Source organism: Stomoxys calcitrans, chromosome 3, assembly GCF_963082655.1.
Source record: "Stomoxys calcitrans chromosome 3, idStoCalc2.1, whole genome shotgun sequence".
Taxonomy (NCBI): domain Eukaryota; kingdom Metazoa; phylum Arthropoda; class Insecta; order Diptera; family Muscidae; genus Stomoxys; species Stomoxys calcitrans.
In genome coordinates this window covers 11,639,940-11,660,633 of record NC_081554.1, presented here as the reverse complement: position 1 = coordinate 11,660,633, position 20,694 = coordinate 11,639,940, and the positions used below count along the sequence as shown (strand labels likewise).

General features: G+C 36.7%; 1 protein-coding gene across 2 annotated transcripts in view; it reads right to left on the bottom strand.

Annotated features, from left to right (window-relative positions):
* Window positions 1–4,554: 4,554 nt before the first annotated feature.
* The window catches only part of LOC106084500 (ATP-binding cassette sub-family G member 1), a 110,649-nt gene continuing 94,509 nt past the window's right edge, over window positions 4,555–20,694 (bottom strand). For both annotated transcript variants that reach the window (XM_013248228.2, XM_013248227.2), the window contains exons 8-11: window positions 13,910–14,078; window positions 10,280–10,380; window positions 5,707–5,865; window positions 4,555–5,640 (exon numbers count right to left, since the gene is read on the bottom strand). In XM_013248228.2, coding sequence (XP_013103682.1) covers window positions 5,296–5,640; window positions 5,707–5,865; window positions 10,280–10,380; window positions 13,910–14,078 — 774 coding nt within the window. In that variant the 3' untranslated portion in view covers window positions 4,555–5,295. The remainder of the gene's footprint in view (window positions 5,641–5,706; window positions 5,866–10,279; window positions 10,381–13,909; window positions 14,079–20,694) is intronic.

Here is a 20,694-nt window from a genome sequence, read left to right as displayed (position 1 = left end):
GTCTATATGGCAACTAATATATCCAAATCTGGACCGATCTGAGCCAAATTGAAGAAGGTTGTCGAAGAGCCTAACATAACTCACTGTTCCAAATTTAAACAAAATCGGATAATAAATGTGGCTTTTATGGGCCCAAGACCTTAAATCGAGACATCGGTCTATGTGCCAGCTATATCCAAATCTGAACCGATATGGGCCAAATTGAAGAAGAATGTCGAGCGGGCTAACGCAACTCACTGTCTTGAATTTTAGGAAAATCGGATAATAAATGCTCCTTTTATGGGGCCAAGACCCTAAATCGGCGGATCGTTCTTTATCAATATCTCTATTTTTAAAGACTGTTGCGTGATTTCAACAGACAGACGGACAGACATGGCTGGATCGCCTTAGATTTTTACGCTGATCAAGAATATATATTCTTTATAGGGTCGGAAATGGATATTTCTATGTGTTGCAAACGGAATGACGAAATTAGTATCCTATGATGGAGGGTATAAAAACATAAAAGTAGTTTCCTTACTCTTTCGACAAACAGGCGCGAAGTATTGTAGTTTAGAATGTTACTAACTTATATATCGAGCGTTTTCGTCAAACTTGAAAGTCGAATTCGACTTATGTGATACGAAAAATGTAAACGAATTTTCGTCCTCGACATTCATGATACCATTTTGATAAAATTTCGACATTCGACTACGCCATCGCCAACCGGAATATGAGGAGTTATGCATTTGAATCGCGGGTAAATCCCAGCAATCCCCATTCATGAATTAACTTCTTAGTTTATTTCTAATTTAAATGGTATTCTGCATTGTTCGATTTTGCGAAGATGCCAAATGTGGTTTTGTGAGGGGAATACGTAACAGCTTGACATTCCAGCTTATATAATAGCCAAAACGTTAGAAGTCATTTAAACAAATTAATTATATAACAACTCAAAGATCGTTTTTTTTATCCAGAAAGTGTTTCTAACGAAAGTAAACAGTACTGGTATTGTCTTTAAATAAAGTCCAATAATTTATGGATATAAATTTGCATTTTGAACAAATCATCCACAAAATGATGCAGCTCAAATAGGGCAAACAACAATTCCACTCTTTCAAAAAAAAACTTTACTATTTTGGGAAACGAGTTTGTGTAAGCCAAAAAGTTATTAGGTTGGCTTTCGATAGACCATTTGATCCTTTGGACAAACTCAGAATAGATTTCCAAGAACCGTTATCTTTTACACCGGGTCGTTCCAACGTTTTATGTGGCAGATCCTATAGCGGGGAGTATAGCAATTCCCTCATAATGATGACTGTATAAACTATCTTGATGAGGATGGGGTGGCCGAGCACTTGCTGTGTTATTGTTTGCGATAGTAAAAGCTCAATCTCTATACCTTGGCAATGCCATTCTGGTCCGATGTAGGTGATCTTGCAAACACATGTCTGAGGGTCTCCTAAAATGCATAGACAGGACTGGATGCTTTCGCCATTGACACAACATAATTGTTCATGCCGACATTTGGGTCGTTTTATTTACCAGTCTAGCGGATTCGTTAGCTTATGGGTAAATAAAACGCTCTTCCCGTTAAATGATTTGTACTATTAAAGCTGGCAGCACTGATACACATCCAAAATAGTAAAATATCAACCAAACAAACAAAATAAGCAATTCTTATTATAAATTAATATTTTCCCGAGTTCATAAATGTGATGTTATTAAAATCCTAAGCAATTTTTCCTTTCCAGAATGTTTAATCATTGTATAAATATGTTGGGTTCTTCCTCTTTTAGTTTTGTCATTCAGATTGAATGATGACATTATATGTTTTTAATAAACGGCGATAAGATTAGCCGCTTAGCTAATCGGGAATGTTGTCCTTAAAGCAAGACCAAAAAGTCTATTTTGATTTTCAACCCATGATTTCCTGGGCAAAACTTATTAGCATTTTTGTAGTTAACGACTTAGTGACCTGCTAAAACTGAACCATCCTAATGGTCATACATATGGCCGTATCAATATGTGTTTGCTTCCTACCGTATTTTTTCCTCTCACTCGGTTATTACAATGGACTAAAGCTGGTTTTAAATGGAAATCAACTTTATGGTGGGCTACCCAATCAGCATGGATGCCGCCTGCCATGTGCAGAAGTAAACATTCCTAATCGGTTTACACACATTAGCTGTTTTAGGGAACTCAAAAATTTGTGCAAATTTTACTAGAAGTCGTTCGCGTACTTTATTTACCATCAGAAGAGAGCGCGAGAGTGCGTAAAAGCAAGCACATTTTTGAGTGTTTGGTAACAGAGAACTTGCAAATATCTATTGGTGGTTTTATTTTCCAGCAGAAATTTCCAGCATCGAACAGCTGTTTTATAAAATTCAGCTATTCAATTCAAATAAAAAGCAAAAGGGCAAAGGCTGTAAGAGAGTAACTCTTATTATTACTGGAAAAGTACGCGAACAGACCTATGGATATGAGAAATCGTTTAACCAAATAAAATAAAATGTCTAATAAACAAAAAGGGATAATTTTTGAAATTTCATACTTCAAATATTTCTCACACATGTATGTCAATTTAAATTGTAGTTAATGGGGAGAGGAAAAATTTGGGAGATGGAATTTTGAATTTTCGAAAACAGCTGTTTTGCCTCAGCTGTTTAATTTTGGCTAAACATTTGACTATTATTTTTGTGAAAAAATAAAAATAAAATGGAAAAATGAGCAAAACTAAAACTGTTAAAAAAGTTTACAAACCTGTTTAGTGTTGCTTTTGTAATGCTTGTTTTAATTTTTACTTTTAATAGTACACAATTATGGCCTACACAACAACATTCCGTTACAGCAACATTGGTTATTTAAAGGCGCCATTAACTCGCCTTGTCACAGGCACTCAGTATTTGTGCAAGAGCCGGTGCCGATCGACCTCTCACCTCTCGATAATTCGCAGAATACTACACAAATTGGAGCTCAATGTTTCGGCCGGTTAAGGTGGCTGAATCTACCGGATCGTTCTTGGGCAGAATACTTTAGTGTGTAGTATAGAGGTTTTGCTTCTCCTTCGTCATCATAAATGCTTTATCTAAAATCCTACTTTTATTGAGCTAGAACTTGAAGATTTATTCGACACTTCAGGGCGGTGGCCACTTTTCTTGGTGGTTGGGACAGCTGCTGGACATAGGCTGCTTTATCTAAACTCCTAATTTTATTGAGCTAGAACTTGAAGGTCTATTTGACACTTTTGGGCGGTGGCCACTTTTCTTGGTGGTTGGGACAGCTGCTGGACATAGTGCTGCTGAAAAGCGACTTATGGATTTATTCCTACTCCTGTAGAGTAAATGCTGCCAAATGTGGCGCCAAGAATTTTGGAAAAATTGCCCACGAATAGTCCATTAAGGAACAGGCAGAAGACTTATTGCATACCATTGAGTGCCGCCCGATTCTACTTTACTCCGAACGACAACAGTTCATACATATTTTGAACCCTACATATGTATATTCATATAGGAATTCTATTGGGTTGCCCAAAAAGTAATTGCGGATTTTTTAAAAGAAAGTAAATGCATTTTTAATAAAACTTAGAATGAACTTTAATCAAATATACTTTTTTTACACTTTTTTTCTAAAGCAAGCTAAAAGTAACAGCTGATAACTGACAGAAGAAAGAATGCAATTACAGAGTCACAAGCTGTGAAAAAATTTGTCAACGCCGACTATATGAAAAATCCGCAATTACTTTTTGGGCAACCCAATAGAATGCTCGTATTTTTTGTCAATCAAACTGCAAATTTTCTATGGTGGGTACATGACATTTAAACCGGGAGAACCTAACGAAATTTCTACTTGATTTTGATTAAAAAGTGCAAAATAATTTCCGTACATTTTAAATTGTTCGTAAATAGTAAGAACTGGTACCATTTTTTATAAAACAATTCAATTCATAATTTTTTATCCTAGCTTCCTTTCATTTGTTTGGGAGAAATTTTCCCAAGTTTTATCGTCTCATTCTCCCTTTTATTTCGATTCAGAATAGCTATTTTTTCAGATTAACACGACTAATCGATTAACCGTTAACCCACCCGACTCACTCCATCTTAGTCGCAGAGTTTTTGGGTCTTGACACTCGATAGAATCAAGCAGACAAAGGATAGAACACAACAAACTGCTACAACAACAACAACATTAACAGTTCTAAATCATTCGATAATTTCTTTATATCAAAATATTTCATTTTCAATTGTTCGATTATTTGAAAGTTCACGAATTATCGGTTAATCGAATAACCATTAATCGAGGGTACACCGTAATACATATATAATTTACCCACCATAATACACATGATATTCGTCTCTTGATCTATGATCTTTGGACTTATCACTAGGTGCCACAGTGGAGCAAAACTGGCTTTCGAGAGAGCTTAGTGTTTTGGTACCCATCCAACCTAACCTTACATTAAACAAAAAAAAAAGAAAGTAAAATTTTATAGAGTCTAAAACTTTATTACCATTCTTGTAAAATACACAAAAATTTAAAAATTTTTTTTTGCTTACTGGGACAATATGAGATATAAAACACTAATCAAATAACACATTTTGCGACCATAAATAATTGTAAAAAAAATAATAATAACTAAAAACTAAATAAAAGTTATCTTAGCAAAACAGTAATGAACATATAATGGAGATATGAGGAAATCTGCCACAAAAATAAAATATTCGAATAATAACCTATACTGCGAAAGAAATTTATCATTGTTTTGGCAAGAATTTACGTTGTGTGAAGTTCCCTAAATGACAATATCGAGATTTGAAAGATCATCTAAAATACTTAACTAAAAACTAATTTTTGGCATACCAAACTTATAAACAAAAAAACATGTACAACATAAAAAAGGAGAATAGAAAACATAAGAAATATTCCCTAAAGCTTATTATGCAAGTAATGGTTGAGTATGAATATTCAGTATCAAGAAAGTTTGAAATAGGGGTATTTAGATTTAACAGCAGTCACCATATACATATATAAAATTTTAACGCAAAAAAAGAAATAAAATTTCTATTTATATATATTTTTAAAGTACAGATATGTTGAGTGAATTATCTTTTCAAGCATTTTTGGCATTAATTCTCTACCCCTTATTTACTAACAATTAACACTGAATTTGGAATGGTTTAAAATGATGTTTTTTTCTTCTAAAAATGAGTTAATGTGTTGGGCTGGTTTTTTTCGTATGACTTCCATGATTATAAATTAATTACTAAAATATTTCTTTAAAGCTTTAACTAAACGGCTAACTGTCTCTGTCTCCTCCTAACGTTTATTCAATTTGTGCCACAATATGATGACTGTCAGCAGATGCATAATGCCAATCACACCCACCATCAGCAGCACACAATCCATTACACTCACGTCGGTGACCATAATAAATTCCAGAAATACTTTGGGATTACGAAAATGGCAATAGATTAGATTTTCCGGACATGGCAGAGCCGAACGATTCATGCCATAGATGGCATTGACGGCACCATGAAAACCAGCTCTAAAATAGCTGATATGCCACATCCAACGGAAGAGCGGTGTTATGTCTATATAGCGGGTGCAGAAACCAAAGACGGAGAATAAGACAGCCAATATAGGACCCAGGAAGACAGCAAGCTGGAGGAAAAATGAGAAAGAATTTAATACATCTTGTAATTTTTGTATAACATGCCACATTCTTACCTTTATGGGTAGAGTGGCTCCTACAAAGAATCCCCATGCCTGAGCACTCAATGTTACGAGAATGCCAAATAGCATGAAATACATGACACGGAAATTATCACTCTCCTCATTATCTGTCATCCATATGCTTATACCCAAGTAAAGAGCTGTACAAATACACTGAAAGTAAAAGAAGAGTGAAGAAAAACAATTTAATATATATTCTTATGTAAATAAACAAGCAAGAGCGTGCTAAGTTTGGCCGGGCCGAATCTTATATACCCTCCACCATGGATCGCATTTATCGAGTTCTGTGCGTGTATCTCTTTTAAGGCAAACAAAGAATAATGAATAAGAACTGTTATGTTCGTGGAGCTATATCAAGTTATAGTCTGATTTGGACCATAAATGAATTGAATGCTGAACATTGAAGAAGTCATTGTGTAATATTTCAGTCCATTCGGATAAGAATTGCGCCTTGTAGGGGCTCAAGAAGCAAAATCGGGAGATCGGTTTATATGGGAGCTGTTTCAAGCTATTGATCGATTCAGACCATATTACGCACGTATGTTGAAGGTCATGAGAGAAGCCGTTATAGCCGATTTGGCACAAATTGCGCTCTCTAGAGGCTCAAGAAATAAATATCCCAGATTGGTTTATATGGCAGCTAGACCAGGTTATTTACCGATTTGCGCCATACGAAGCGCAATTGTTGGAAATCATAACAAAACGCCTCATGCAAAATTTCAGCCAAATCGGATGAGAATTGCGCCCTCCAGCGGCAGCTATATCAGGTTATGAACCGATTTAGACCATGCTTAGCACAGTTGTTGGAAGTAATACCAAAACACCGTGTACAAAATTTCAGTCAAATCGGACGAGAATTGCGCCCTCTAGAGGCTCAAGAAATCAAGAAATCAAGACCCAAGATCGGTTTATATGGCAGCTATACCAGGCTATGTACCGATTTGCGCCAAATTAAACACAGTTATTGGAAGTCATAATAAAACACGCAAAATTACAGCTAAATCGGATAAGATTTGTGCCCTCTAAAAGCTGAAGAAATCAAGTCCCCAGATCGGTTTATATGGCAGATATATCAGGTTATTAACCGATTTGAACCCGATTTAGCACACTTGTTGGAAGTGAAACCAAAACACCGCGTGCAAAATTTCAGTCAAATCGAACGAGAATTGCGCCCTCTAGAGGCTCAAGAAGTCAAGACTCAAGATCGGTTTAAATGGCAGCTATATCAAAACGTGAACCGATTTGGCCCATTTTCAATCCCAACCGACTTACACTAATAACAAGTAATTGTGCAAAATTTCAAGCACCTAGCTTTACTCCTTCGAAGGTAGCGTGGTTTCGACAGACAGACGGACGGACATGGCTAGATCGACTTAGAATGTCATGACGATCAAGAATATATTATATATACTTTATGGGGTCTTAGACGCATTTTTCGAGGTGTTACAAACAGAATGACGAAATTAGTATACCCCATCCTATGGGGGAGGGTATAATAACGTAAGGGAGTAAGTAAGAAAGTATGTAAGCAAGTACGTAGCAAGCATGTAAGTGAGTAAGTAGAGAAATTCCTTGAAACGTTAGGCTCAAGCTGTTGCAGAGGAACACCCTACACCATAAAACCATCCAAATGGAGATTTATGCCAGTTGCAACAATGTGGGTCTAAAATGAAAGTTATTTGGGAGAAGAATACAAATTTGGTGCCAAAAGGCTGAGGACCCCCCACACCAAAACTGATAAGTTGCCATTTTTTGCAATGAGGATATTTTGCGATTCTTTGAAATCAATTTTGAGTAGAGTACGAATTAGAGATACGTGTTTGGAGGGCCCACCAGCCCCCAAAAAAGTCAAACGAACATATAGGAAAATTGGGACAATTTGGGACTCAAATACAAAATCGTTGATAGTAGAGCACGAATATTTTGAAGAAATTAATATTCATTTTTAGCTTTTAATCCAATAGTAAACTTATAGCTATTTATGAGTAGAACCAGTGGATCACTTATAAACATCTGCTAGTTTCGTTTCTTTCTGTGCGGCAGTATGGATTTTCTATATAAAAACATTTCATGGCAATTTTTTTTTTAATCATATATATGACTAATTTTTAAATTTAGAGCAACTTCTGACTATGCAACCTCCTTACCTATTCTCTCCAGGCTATTTTTCGTATCATCGATAAACTTTCCTTTTTTTGCATTCCTTAAAAATTCACTGCCAACCGGGCTAAATTTGGTTCCATGTTTGGAATTTTTTTTTTTACTTATCTTTACAAACCTTTAATGTAAGGTGGCGTCAATCAAGTCTGAGAGAAATAAATTCAGTTGCGTCTGGCGCAAAATGCGAAAATTGATTACATCGTAACAATAGAAATTCATTCAGGCGGTATTCTAGGCACATAATTGGAAATAAAAAAAAAACGAATAAAAATGCTTTATGTTCGGTCGAGCCGAACTATGGATACACTGTCTGATAGATATATGGAATAAGCTGGCAATCATCGCGTTTTATCTTGGCGAAACAATTAAAGGTGGTCTCATTTGTACCACAACCACCACTCATATGGTGCAATCCGCCATCTTGTCATCAAGCTGATCGACGTTTGGTCAACACACTCAAAGAAATTTGTGTGCGTGTGTGTACACGTGTGCGTAAATAAGCAGAGAATATTCGAGGAGGAAGATAACAACAAAGAGAATGCAAATAAAAATCTGACATCTTATACTGTCTAACTCGGCCGGCTGTTAACAGCTGTTCGCGTAAGACCACCTTATTAATTCCGCCTTGCCGTTTTGTTTGGGCTCTATCCCGTGCAGGTGAGATATACTGTATAGAATTACAGTGCAAAGTTGTTAAGATATCGATATCACGTGTTAAGAATAATATTATCCGATAAATCGTCATTTGCACTGTATTGCGCTGATACATAGCACAGCACATATCGTTCCCACTCACAACATTTGTATTTTTTTACCAAACAAGCTTAATTATTTACAAAGATTATAAAAAAGACAAATAAAAGCTTTTAAAGAACAATATAAAGTTTTGGTAGGATTTTTTGTAAATTTTGGTAAAAAAAATTTTCTTGAGTGGCAACACTGATTGTAACAGCTGGCTTGAAATTATTATAATTCACAATAGTATGCTATCATTCACAAAGGGAATAGTTGAATCTCTTTATCAGAGTTTTTTACAGGAATAGAAGTGTTGGAGGCCACCGAGGCGCAGAGGTTAGTTAGCGTGGTTAGAGGTTCCTATACAGGCGTGAACATCAACAAAATGTTCAGCCAGGGTTATCCCCTTACTAATGCTGGCTATATTTGTAGCGAAGAGGTTACCATGTCCGCCAATGACGCTGAACGCCTGGGTCCGAATGCTGGCGAGACCATCAGAAAAAATTTCAGCGGTGAGTTTCCCCTCCTAATGCTGACAACATTTGTGAGGTACTTTGCCATGTGAAACTTCTCTCCAAAGAGGTGTCGCACTGCCGCACGCCGTTCGGACTCGGTTATAAAAAGGAGGCCCCTTATCATTGAGCTTAAACTTGAATCCGACTGCACTCATTGATATGTGAGAAGTTTGCCTCTGTTCCTTAGTGGAAAGTTCATGGGCAAAATTTGCATATTTGTAGGGTATCCTACCATGTTAAAACTTCTCTATCAAGTCGTGTCGCTATGCGGCACGCCGTTTGCACTCGGCATTAAAAAGGAGGCCCCTGTCATTGAATTTAAACTTAAAACGGACTGCACTCATTGATATGAGAGATGTATCCCCTGTTCCTTAATGGAATTTTCATGGGAATTTAAGTTTAGTAATAGGAGTGTTCGCGTACTCAAAAATTTTTTAACAACGGAAATTTGCAACATCCTTATACTTTCTTCTAGTCAACACCAACAAAAGCTTCATGTCATATTACCCTATAACCATGCTGTAGTGATCTAGAGTACAAAAATGGAAAACACTTGTATGTACATACATAGTAATGTAAACAGTACGTGCTGGTGAGAAAAAACCAAAAAAAAAATTAGTCATTTGTTTAACAATAAACCACTGAAATACAACAAAGACATACATTAAAGAGAGAACGAGATAGAGAGTGAGTAAACAACCTAAACGTAAACAAATGATTTGTTGTATAATTGCCAAACAAAACAATAAACATGAAATGCCGCCAATATTCAACTGTCTACCTTAAAAAATTCAAGCCTCAGGCTTAAATTTGAGATATGTGATATCTGTCAACTGTAAATCTGACAGCTAATGGAGAAAAGTATGGAAAAAAATAATAAATTAACTAAGATAAAAATAAATTATGCTTAATTAACGTGACCACATTTGTGTGAACAAAAAATATGTTTAATGGCTTATTAACATAAGGAACTCCATTATTATGAAATGGCCAAAAGAGAATCAATGAAATAAGAAATAATAAATGTGGCCTCTTTAATATGATGGCCAAAGACTGTAATTAAATGCTTCAACCGGCCCTTTAATTGCTGCTGCTTCTGTTTGACTAACCAACTACGGCAATAAATTTTCAAAACAAACGATTTCTTTTGCACTCACCTGGAAAGGAACCTCAAATGACAGCAGCGACAGAAAGTAGGGCCCCAGGTTATACCAACGATTGAAATGTTCACGCGATAGCATGCCAATTTCCAAGGGAACTGAAAAAGAGATGTTATAAGTAAATAAAAAATCCAATTATCTTTCGCTTCAATTCATTTCGTTTGAGCAGCATTAGAGAAAGTAATGATCATAAACCTAATTTAAAAATTTCTCAACTTTGTCGGAGAAAATTTAAATAAAAGACACATGGTCAGAAAACAACTATAAAAAGAATAGAATCAAAATTTTACTTAATGAAAATCAAAATACAAAAAAAACAAGTATAAGCGTGCTAAGTTCGGCCGGGCCGAATCTTATACACCCTACACCTCAAGAAGGCTCAAGAAGGGCTATATATAGGGTTATGGACCGATTTGAACCATACATATAACAGATGTTAAAAATCTTAAAAAAATCACGTCATACTAAATTTCAGCCAAATCGAATAAGAATACCGCCCTCTAGTGGCTCAAGAAGACATGAAAATCGGTTTATATGGCAGCTATATTAGGTTATGGACCTGGGAGCTATATCAGCTAATGAACCATTGAACAGTTGTTGGAAGTCATAATAAAATACTTCATTAAAAATTTTAGCCAATTCGGAAAAGAATTGCGCCCTCTAGCGGCTCAACGAGTCAATATACAAGACGGGTTAATAAGAGAGCTATATCATATTATGTACCGATTTGGACCATACTTGGCACAGTGGTTGAAAGTTAAAGCAAAACACTTCATGTAAAATTTCGTCAAATTGGATAAGAATTGCACCCTTTAGCGGCTCAAGAAAATAAAATCCGATACCGGTTTATATGGGAGCTATATCAAGTTATGAACTGATTTAGACCATACTTAGCACAGTGGTTGAAAGTTAAAGCAAAACACTTCATGAAAAATTTCAGCCAAATCGCATAATAATTGCGCTCTCTAGCGGCTCAAGAAGTCAAGACCCTAGATGGGTTTATATGGCAGCTTTATCCAGACATGGACCGATGAAGCCAATTTACAATTCCAACCGCCCTACACTAAAAGAAAGTATTCGTGCAAAATTTCAAGCGTCTGGCTTTATTCTTTCGAAAGTTAGCGTGTTTTCCACAGACAGACTGACGGACATGGCTAGACCGACTTTAAATGTCACGGCGATCAAAAATTTTCATATTTTTTGGGGTCTTAGACCAATATTTTAACGCGCTACAAACGGAATGACGAAATTAGTGTACGCCCATCCTATGGTGGAAGGTATAAAAAAAAAACATACGATATTTCTGTTCAGCTGATATTGGCCAATTAGCAGCTTTCATTCACAATAGCTCACATGCAAAGTAATTACTATCTACGATACTGATGTTGACTATTTGACTTAAAGTGTCGTTGCTGGCAACCTTCAGTCTGTCAGCATGTTTTCCAATTAGACAGTGACCTGTCATGACAGACACAATGACTGAAACGTCTGTTCCAGCCAATGAAAGCAAAGCAGTAGACCTCTTCAAGTCTAGATGAGGCCACATAGTTTTGGAATGCTCACAGCCCTCTCTTTGTGAACAGCTATCATTCGTTGCCCTTCGGGCCTGGTCCAGAAAACTTAGCTTACATGTCGCTAGAGGCATACCCACAGATTCCAGTATCCCTGGAATGTGTAAGGCAGTTCATAGTCTCGCAAGCTCGTCCTCTTCACAATTTCCTAGGATATCTCTGTGGCCCGACACCCAAAACAGGTGAATTTTGAACTGTTCAGCCATCTCGTTGAGAGATCTGCGACAGTCGAGGGCGGTTTTTGTGTTCAGAAATACGTTCTCCAGGGATTTAAAGGCTGCCTGGCTGTCTGAGAAGATATTTATGCCCATCGTCGTAATGACATCATATCTTAGCCATTGCAAGGATCACTACTTGATACACACTGTAGCGGTCGGGTAACCTCTTCGATATGACCAGTTCTAGATCGTTAGAGTACACCCCAAAGCCCACCTGGTCGTTTAGTTAAGTTTTATAGAAGTCTATGTAACTTCTGTTACCAGGGATATCGAAGTTCCAATCGGTTCTATCAGGAATAGTGGTACAGTAATTTTTATCAACAAAAGTGTGTTCGTGTACTCAAAAATTTATGCAAATTTGCACAAATTATTACTGGAAGTCGTTCGCATACTTTATTTGCCAGCAGAAGAGAGCGGGAGAGTGCGTGAGAGCAAGCTAAATTTTGAGAGTTTGGTAATTGGGAACTTGCAAATTTCTACTGATGGTTTTTTTTTCAATAGCAATTTGTAGCATTGAACAGCTGTTTTGCCATGCCATATAAAACCTCTCTCCAAAGAAGTGTCGCACTGTGGCACGCAATTCGGACACGGCTATAAAAAGGAGGCCCCTATCACTGAGCTTAAACTTGAATCGGACTGCACTCATTGATAAGTGAGAAGTTTGCCCCTGTTCCTTAGTGGAATGTTCATGGGCAAAATTTGCTCTTTTTGCAGCATTGAACAGCTGTTTTAGGAAAATACCATCTGTTTAATTCAAATAAATAGGAAAAGGGAGTAAAGGCCATTCTTATTCTCCTGCTAATTTCCGCTGGAAAAGAACGCGAAGACTTTTTAATGCGTGCCGTAACTAGCCCTTGCTCATCCAGAGGAGGAAATAGGATTTTCGCCGTCCTACCGATCGTTTCACTGTTCTACATGCGCATTCGTCGCCCACTCCCTTAACTCGGACTCCGTCGACCCGAAAGGCTTCGGATTAACCAAGTTTATTGACGGCAGTCCTCTGGCTTTCACCGCCAAATCGTCTGCCCTTTCATGCCCAAAATGTCTTAAATTTCGGCTGACTAAAAATCCACAGCCAAACTGAAGACTGTGTTATTTGAAGGGAAAATGCCTTTGCTACTCATTTGTATTTGTTTAAAGTGTAAAGGTAAGCCAAATGCAGATTCGCAAATCATGATCATTTAAAGGTTGCTTTAAATTGCTTCGTTTTTATAGCCACCGTTGCAGCATGAGGTTATGCTAATCCAATCAGAGAGGGAAGAATACTAATCCAAAAGCACTTGAGGCCAAATTTTCAAATTCTTCCACAAACATTCCATTAAATAAATGTGGGAAAACTTTATCTATAAGTGTTGTCTCGTTCTAGTTTTAGTTTCAATAAAATCATTTTTGTTGTTGTTATTATTAAAGCTAAATTAGGCCAAACAAATGTCATAGTGTTATCATGAAGCTCTCATTTATTCCAAATTTAACTTAATATTGCAAAAAAATATTAGTCTCCAAGCCCTTTCGAAAAACAATGATTTGACGGAGAACGTTTGTCATCTTATTAGAATTGGTTTAATGTCCTTAAATAATTCTTTTTATGACACTTTTTATGTGTAATAATTCATACATTTTTTGGCAATATCAAATTCAAACTTTCGAAACACAAACTTTTGTTTGGAAAACCCAAAATATCCAAAAAGAGTTTTTTTGTTAGCAAACGGGTTGAGAAAACATGTTTCCTTGTGGCTAGTTAACTTTTTTTGGCTTTTTTTGGCTTCTACCAAAAAATTGTCAGCTGCTTTAATGCTAAGTAGCTAAAATAAAACAAACAAACACACAGACACACTTACATGTTAGAACCACAGCCATTTTGCCCGTATAGACCAGAAGCAGAATTGAGCCATAGAGATAGACGTAGTTACCCAATACTGTGTTGGCCTTATTGCCAACGCCGATGTACAAATAGCCAAATATAACGCCAATCGCCAAATGTGAAGACAAGCGAGCCAGCAGCAGAAACTGTATGCGAAAAAAGAGATATATAAAAGGAAAGAAATATAGAATTTTAAATTAAAAAGCTCACAAACAAAGATATATACAAAACAAATAGAAGTGATTTGATTAAATCTATAATCAACAGTTACAATGAACTAGTTTTTAGACACTGAAAAAAAATTTCCATACAACATTAAATGTAGATGTGAACAATCTTCACAAAACTTTCAAACTCAATTAATCAAAAATGCATATATAATTAAGAATTATCGTTTAATACTCTACTGTTACACAGTGGGATAAAATAAAAAAAAAATATTAAAAATATGCCGTGTGAGGACGGGTAGAGACAGGATGCACTTATAAGGTGAGGTCATGCGAACAGCTGAGTACAATTTTTTTTATTTTTGTTTTGATTTTGTTGTAAATCTAAATGTCAAAGGCTTGATAACACATCTGTGATATTTTTTAAAAAGTTTTCTGTTTTATCCGATATTCCACACATAAGCAAGAAAACAGTGTTATAATGATGAAAATACAAAAAAAAAACACTTAAAGAAAGAAGATAAGTTGTAAAGCAAAGTTTATTTCTATTGGGTTGCCCAAAAAGTAATTGCGGATTTTTTAAAAGAAAGTAAATGCATTTTTAATTAATCTTAGAATGAACTTTAATCAAATATACTTTTTTTACACTTTTTTTCTAAAGCAAGCTAAAAGTAACAGCTGATAACTGACAGAAGAAAGAATGCAATTACAGAGTCACAAGCTGTGAAAAAATTTGTCAACGCCGACTTTATGAAAAATCCGCAATTACTTTTTGGGCAACCCAATAAAACTCCTTTGACAATTTAATTTACGGCATTTGCCACTCAAGGTACTTTCGTTGGGGGTAGATTTTTGTTGTTGTGCTAATGACGCTACCTCTTAATTGTACCATGGGGTAGAGATATCTCTTTAGAAAATTTCAAGGCGACGTTTGGCAGGTCCCTAAATTTGGTCACCTCGGTGGCTACCAAATCTTCATTTGTGATCCGATTTTCAAATTTTTTCTTTTGCTGGATAGTTGTGTCAAAGATTTCTACAAAAAATTCTGCTTGAGGCCTACAATATCTCCACCGGTTTTGGGGATATTCGTTTTTTTGCAATTTTGACAAAAAAAAAAATTGTTCTAAGAAAACAACTTAAAAGGCTTTAAGTTCGGCCAGGCTGAACTTTGGATACCCACCACCTCGGGTATATATGTAAACCACATTTCGTCGAAATTCTGTGAAAAATGTATACCTTTTGCACCATAACAGCTATATCGAAATATGTTCCGATTTGAGCAAAATACTAATAAGTACAAGTCATTGTTCAATTGTGTATAACAAAATATTGATCTTTTTAGTAGCTGTATCTAAAAATAAACCGATTTGTACCATTTACGACACGGATGTCGAAAAGACATAAGTAACTGTGTCAAATTTTAGTGAAATCGGATTATAAATGCGTCTTTTATGGGGCTAAGACTTGAAATCGAGATATCAGTCTATATGGCCGCCATATAAAATCTGGACCGATTTGGGCCAAGTTGCAGACAAATTTCGAAGAGCCTAACACAGTCCCAAATTTTGGCGAAATCGCACGATAAATGCGGCTTTTATGGCCCCAAAACCTTAAATCGAGAGATCGGTCTATATGGCAGCTATATCCAAATCTGAACCGATCTAAGCCAAATTGAAGGAGAATATCGAAGGGCCCAACACAACTGACTGTCCCAAATTTCGGCGACATTGGACAATAAATACGCCTTTTATGGGCGCAAGACCTAAAATCGAGAGATCCGTCCTAACACAACTACAGCTATGGCAGCTATATCCAAATCTGGACCGATCTGGGCCAAATTGAAATTTCGAAGACAACTCACTGTCCCAAATTTCAGCAAAATCGGATACCAAATGTGGCTTTTATGGACCTCAGACCTTAAATCGCCGGATCGGTCTATATGGGGGCTAAATCAAGATATAGTCCGATATAGCCCAACTTCGAACAAAACCTGCTTATTGAAAAAAAAAAAAAACATTCTGTGCAAAGTTTCAGCTGAATATCTCTATTTTTTAAGACTGTATCGGAGGCCACCATAGCGCAGAGGTTAGCATGTCCGCCTATGACGTTGTACGCCCGGGTTCGAATCCTGGCGAGACCATCAGAAAAAATTTTCAGCGGTGCTTTTCCCCTCCTAATGCTGGTAACATTTGTGAGGTACTATGCCATGTAAAACTTCTCTCGCACTGCGGCACGAATTTAGGACTCGGCTATAAAAAGGATGCCCCTTATCATTGAGCTTAAACTTGAATCGGACTGCACTCAGTCCGAAGTTCGCTCCTATTCCTTAGTGGAATGTTCATAATTTGTATTTGTTTGTATCGTGATTTCAATAGACAGACGGACATGGCTAGATTGTCTTAGATTTTTACGCTGATTAAGAATATATATACTTTATAGGTTCGGAAATGGATATTTCGATGTGTTGCAAGCGGAATGACAAAATGAGTATATCCCCATCCTTCGTTGGTGGGTATAAAAACGAATAGAGGTATGTTAGTAATTCTTTTTGAATATTGCAGAAAAAAGTGTCATTAAAAACTAAAAATAAATTCTGGTCGAATTTTTTTACGAAAATCCCCAAAATACCCTTTTTGGGCAAAGATCGTCTCGAATTTTTTAGTAAATTTGCTGTGGCGGCTACAAATATTGTTAGGTGCAAAGATTTTTTTTGCATGGGCTTAGGGGACATTTTGAGTAAAAAAAAAAACAAGCGCTCAATTGGGGGATCTGGACTTTGGAATTTTTGAACTCGAGTGGTTTTTTTCCAATTTTTTAATAAAAATATTTTGAAGTACATATGGCAACCATTTAAGCTGACATATCTTGTTCAAATTTCACTAAAAACTAAGAATTGCCAGCCTCAACAAATTTTTGAAATGCCGAGGTGACCAACTTTAGGGGCCAGACAAAAGGCGCCCGGACAACCTAGGGCCTTGAAAATTTGCACACGATCTATATAATGCCTTAGCTCTAACCATTCTAAATTTCAAAGTGATATATCTACCCGTTCTCACACGGCATATTTTTTACAAGTTTCTCTTCCATTTTCTCCCACTGTGTGTTAACGTCTTTTAGAATATGAAATATGGGCAAAGTGGCAATAAATGAATAATAAAAAATAGAATATTTAAAGCATGTTTTTTTCGTGAGGTCATTTATATACTTCCGTATAATAAGAAAGTTTGACTTGCCATTCAGATTAATCATTTGGACTTTAATTTAAATGTAAATGACCCTATTTTTCCAAAGCATTTTAATTCTCTCTTTGATTGATTCTTGTAGTGGATATGGTGGACATAGATGAGCAACATGTGTTTTTTTGGTAGATTGTGTGCCGTGTATAAAAAATAGTTAGTCAGCAGGAGCAGAGGGGTTACCAGCTGGAATATTTTAAACCAAATGCGACATGTTGACAAGGCAAACGGATTAGTTTGATTGTATAATCTCAACTAAAAGGCCCAGTGCTAAAGAAGTGAGGAAGTGTCTGGATTTCCTAGTAAGCCAGAGGCAGAATGAGGGAGACTTCTATTTTTGCAAATGTCACCAAAGCCATGACTTAAATTTAGTCTTCTAGCTTGGTATGGTATCTCCTAAAATCAGTCTCTTGAAACGGGTTCCTATTCATCTGCTCTACAAATACCGAGTTATCTCTACGGGCCGATACCCAGAACGGATGATAGCTGGACTGGAATACTTTCTCAGCGAGTTATTCCCCAGACGGATAATGAAACCGAACAGAATAAGATGAGTATCAAGCAAAAATATCGTTTGCAGTAGAGTACGAATCTTAAACAAAATTGGATTTATGTGTCTGGAGCCTAAACAGGGTTGAGTCATGGGGGCGCATCACTCTCAAGCCTCTGTATAAGGCACGAGGGAGGCTTCAAACCCATTTGTTCGGACATTTCAAACGTTTAGAACAATCGATTATTGCTATGTTTTATTTTAGTACTGGAACTCAAGCCGGGAAGGACAAAAAATGTGCAAAAAATACATCCAGTGTAAGTCAGTTTGTTTTACATTAGATGATAGTACTGTTGATCACTCTGTCAAAACCATATGAAGAAAAAGCGAAAGTACGAGGGCTGCTTTATAAGTTTATGGCCTAAGCAACACTAAGGTCGCCTGTTTCTTGGGCAAAACTGCTCATATAGCGACTACTCCGCTTGAACAACGCAGGAAGTCAGTTCTGAGTGGTATCTCACAATTTGATTGTCTGAAGTCTTGGGTGAAATTCGAAAAATGAACAAGAGAAGACAAATCATTTTTCATCATAAATGCGATCTCTCACACCCGCGCCTTTTTGACAGACCAAAACGTTGAATTGATGGGTCATCCACCGTACAGCTGACGTGGCAGCCAATGATTTATTTTTATTTCCGCGCTTTAAGTGATATACGACAATAAAGCTGGAGGAAACATTGAAAAAAATCAATTCTGATACTAAAAATTTCCATTTCTATTATTAGGCCAGAAATTTATATAGCAGCCTTCATATTTGTAAAATTTGCTGGCATAAAATATTTGTGCACTTAATTGTATAAATAATTGGTATAAATTTTATTCTTCCATTCACAATAGAGTAATCCTGCAGGTGGCCACACTTAATTCTGAAAAACATATCATGGCGATCCTAAAAACAGATGTTCTACATAAGCCTGCACTGGTTATTTATCCAGAACTTCGTTGTACTGGAAATTTGGTTTGCTCGTTAATTTTTTACCGCAATTTAGAAGATATGACAACATTAACCAGCATTCAGCAGTGTTCGCGTACTCAAAATTTGCACAAACTTCTAGGGAAATCTCTTGTCTTCCAGTTAGAGAGAGGGTGAGAGTGAGCGATTCAACGGGAATATTTCAGACTCAAACTCAACAAACTGTGAAAATTTCAAGAAAATCAGTTCGGCCGTTTTTCAAGTCTAAACAAACAAACAGACAGACAGACAAACTAACAAACAAACAAAGCGCAACACTTTCATTTTTATACCCTCCACCATAGGATGGGGGTATACTAATTTCGTCATTCCGTTTGTACCACCTCGAAATAAGCGTCTAAGACCCCATAAAGTATTTATATTCTTGATCGTCATGACATTCTAAGTCGATCTAGCCATGTCCGTCCGTCTGTCGAAAGCACGCTAACTTTCGAAGGAGTAAAGCTAGGCGCTTGAAATTTTGCACAAATACTTCTATTAGTGTAGATCGGTTAGGATTGTAAATGGGCCAAATCGGTGCATGTTTTTATATAGCTGTCATATAAACCGATCTTGGGTCTTGACTTTTTGAGCTTCTGGAGGGCGCAATTCTTATCCGATTTGGCTGAAATTTTGCATGTGGTGTTTTGGTATCACATCCGACAACTGTACCAGGTATGGTCTACATCGGTTCATAACCTGATATTGCTGCTATATAAGCCTACCTTGGGTCTTGACTTCGAGAGCTTCTAAAGGGCGCAATTCTTATCCGATTTGGCTGATTGTAAAATGTAAAATGATATAGCTGCCATATAACCCGATTTTGGGTCTTGACTCCTTTAGCTTCTAGAGTGCGCAATTCTTATCCGATTTGGCTGAAATTTTGCAAGTGGTGTTTTGGTATCACATCCGACAACTGTGCCAAGTATAGTCTAAATCAGTCCTTAACCTGATATAGCCGCCATATAAACCGATCTTCCGAATAAACTTCTTGAGCCTCTAGAGGGCACAATTCCTATATTTTTGACTTCCAACAATTGTGTTAAGTATACATATAAACCGATCTCCCGATTAGACTTCTTGGGTTTCTAGAGGCTGCAATTCTTATTGTTGAAATTTTGCATATGTCTTTTTGGTATAACTTCCAACAACTATGTTAGGTATGGTCTTAATCGGTATATAACCTGATGTAGCTGCCATATAAGCCAATCTCCCAGTGTGACTTTTTGAGTCTCTGGAGGGCGCAATTATTACTCGATTTGCCTGAAATTTTGAGGTAGTGTTTTCCTATGACTGGCGTTTTTCTATTCGAAAAAGTCATTCAAAGAACTTGGCAAATGTGATCCATGGTGAAAGTTATATAAGATTCGGCCCGGCTGAACTTAGCACGCTTTCACTTGTTATATTTATCTCGACTCAACCAAAAATTTTTATTTTGTGAGGTTTCGCATTGCTTTCACACTCGGCTTTGAGTTTAAACTTGAATCGGACCGCCCTCACTGATATGTGAGAAGTTTGACCCTGTTCCTTAATGCAATGCTCATGGGTAGATTTGCAATTTTGCTTCTAGACAAGGTCTAGTTACAGCAATACATTGTTGTTTATTAGACTTTTGTGCAACTTTGTTCTCAGCTATTCACTCAAGAATCAAACATTTCACAATTTCGTTTGATAGTTAGTACTTTTCGGTTGTCACTTGGCATTGATTTATGTAGAGAAAAATGTCATGCATGAAGTTGCAACATACGACTCGGCATTCGTGTACAACACACAAAAACTGCAGTGGTAAGTTTAACCACAAGCGCTTTGGGGGCCATAAAGTGTGTGAAGGTTAATTCTAATAACAATAACAAACAA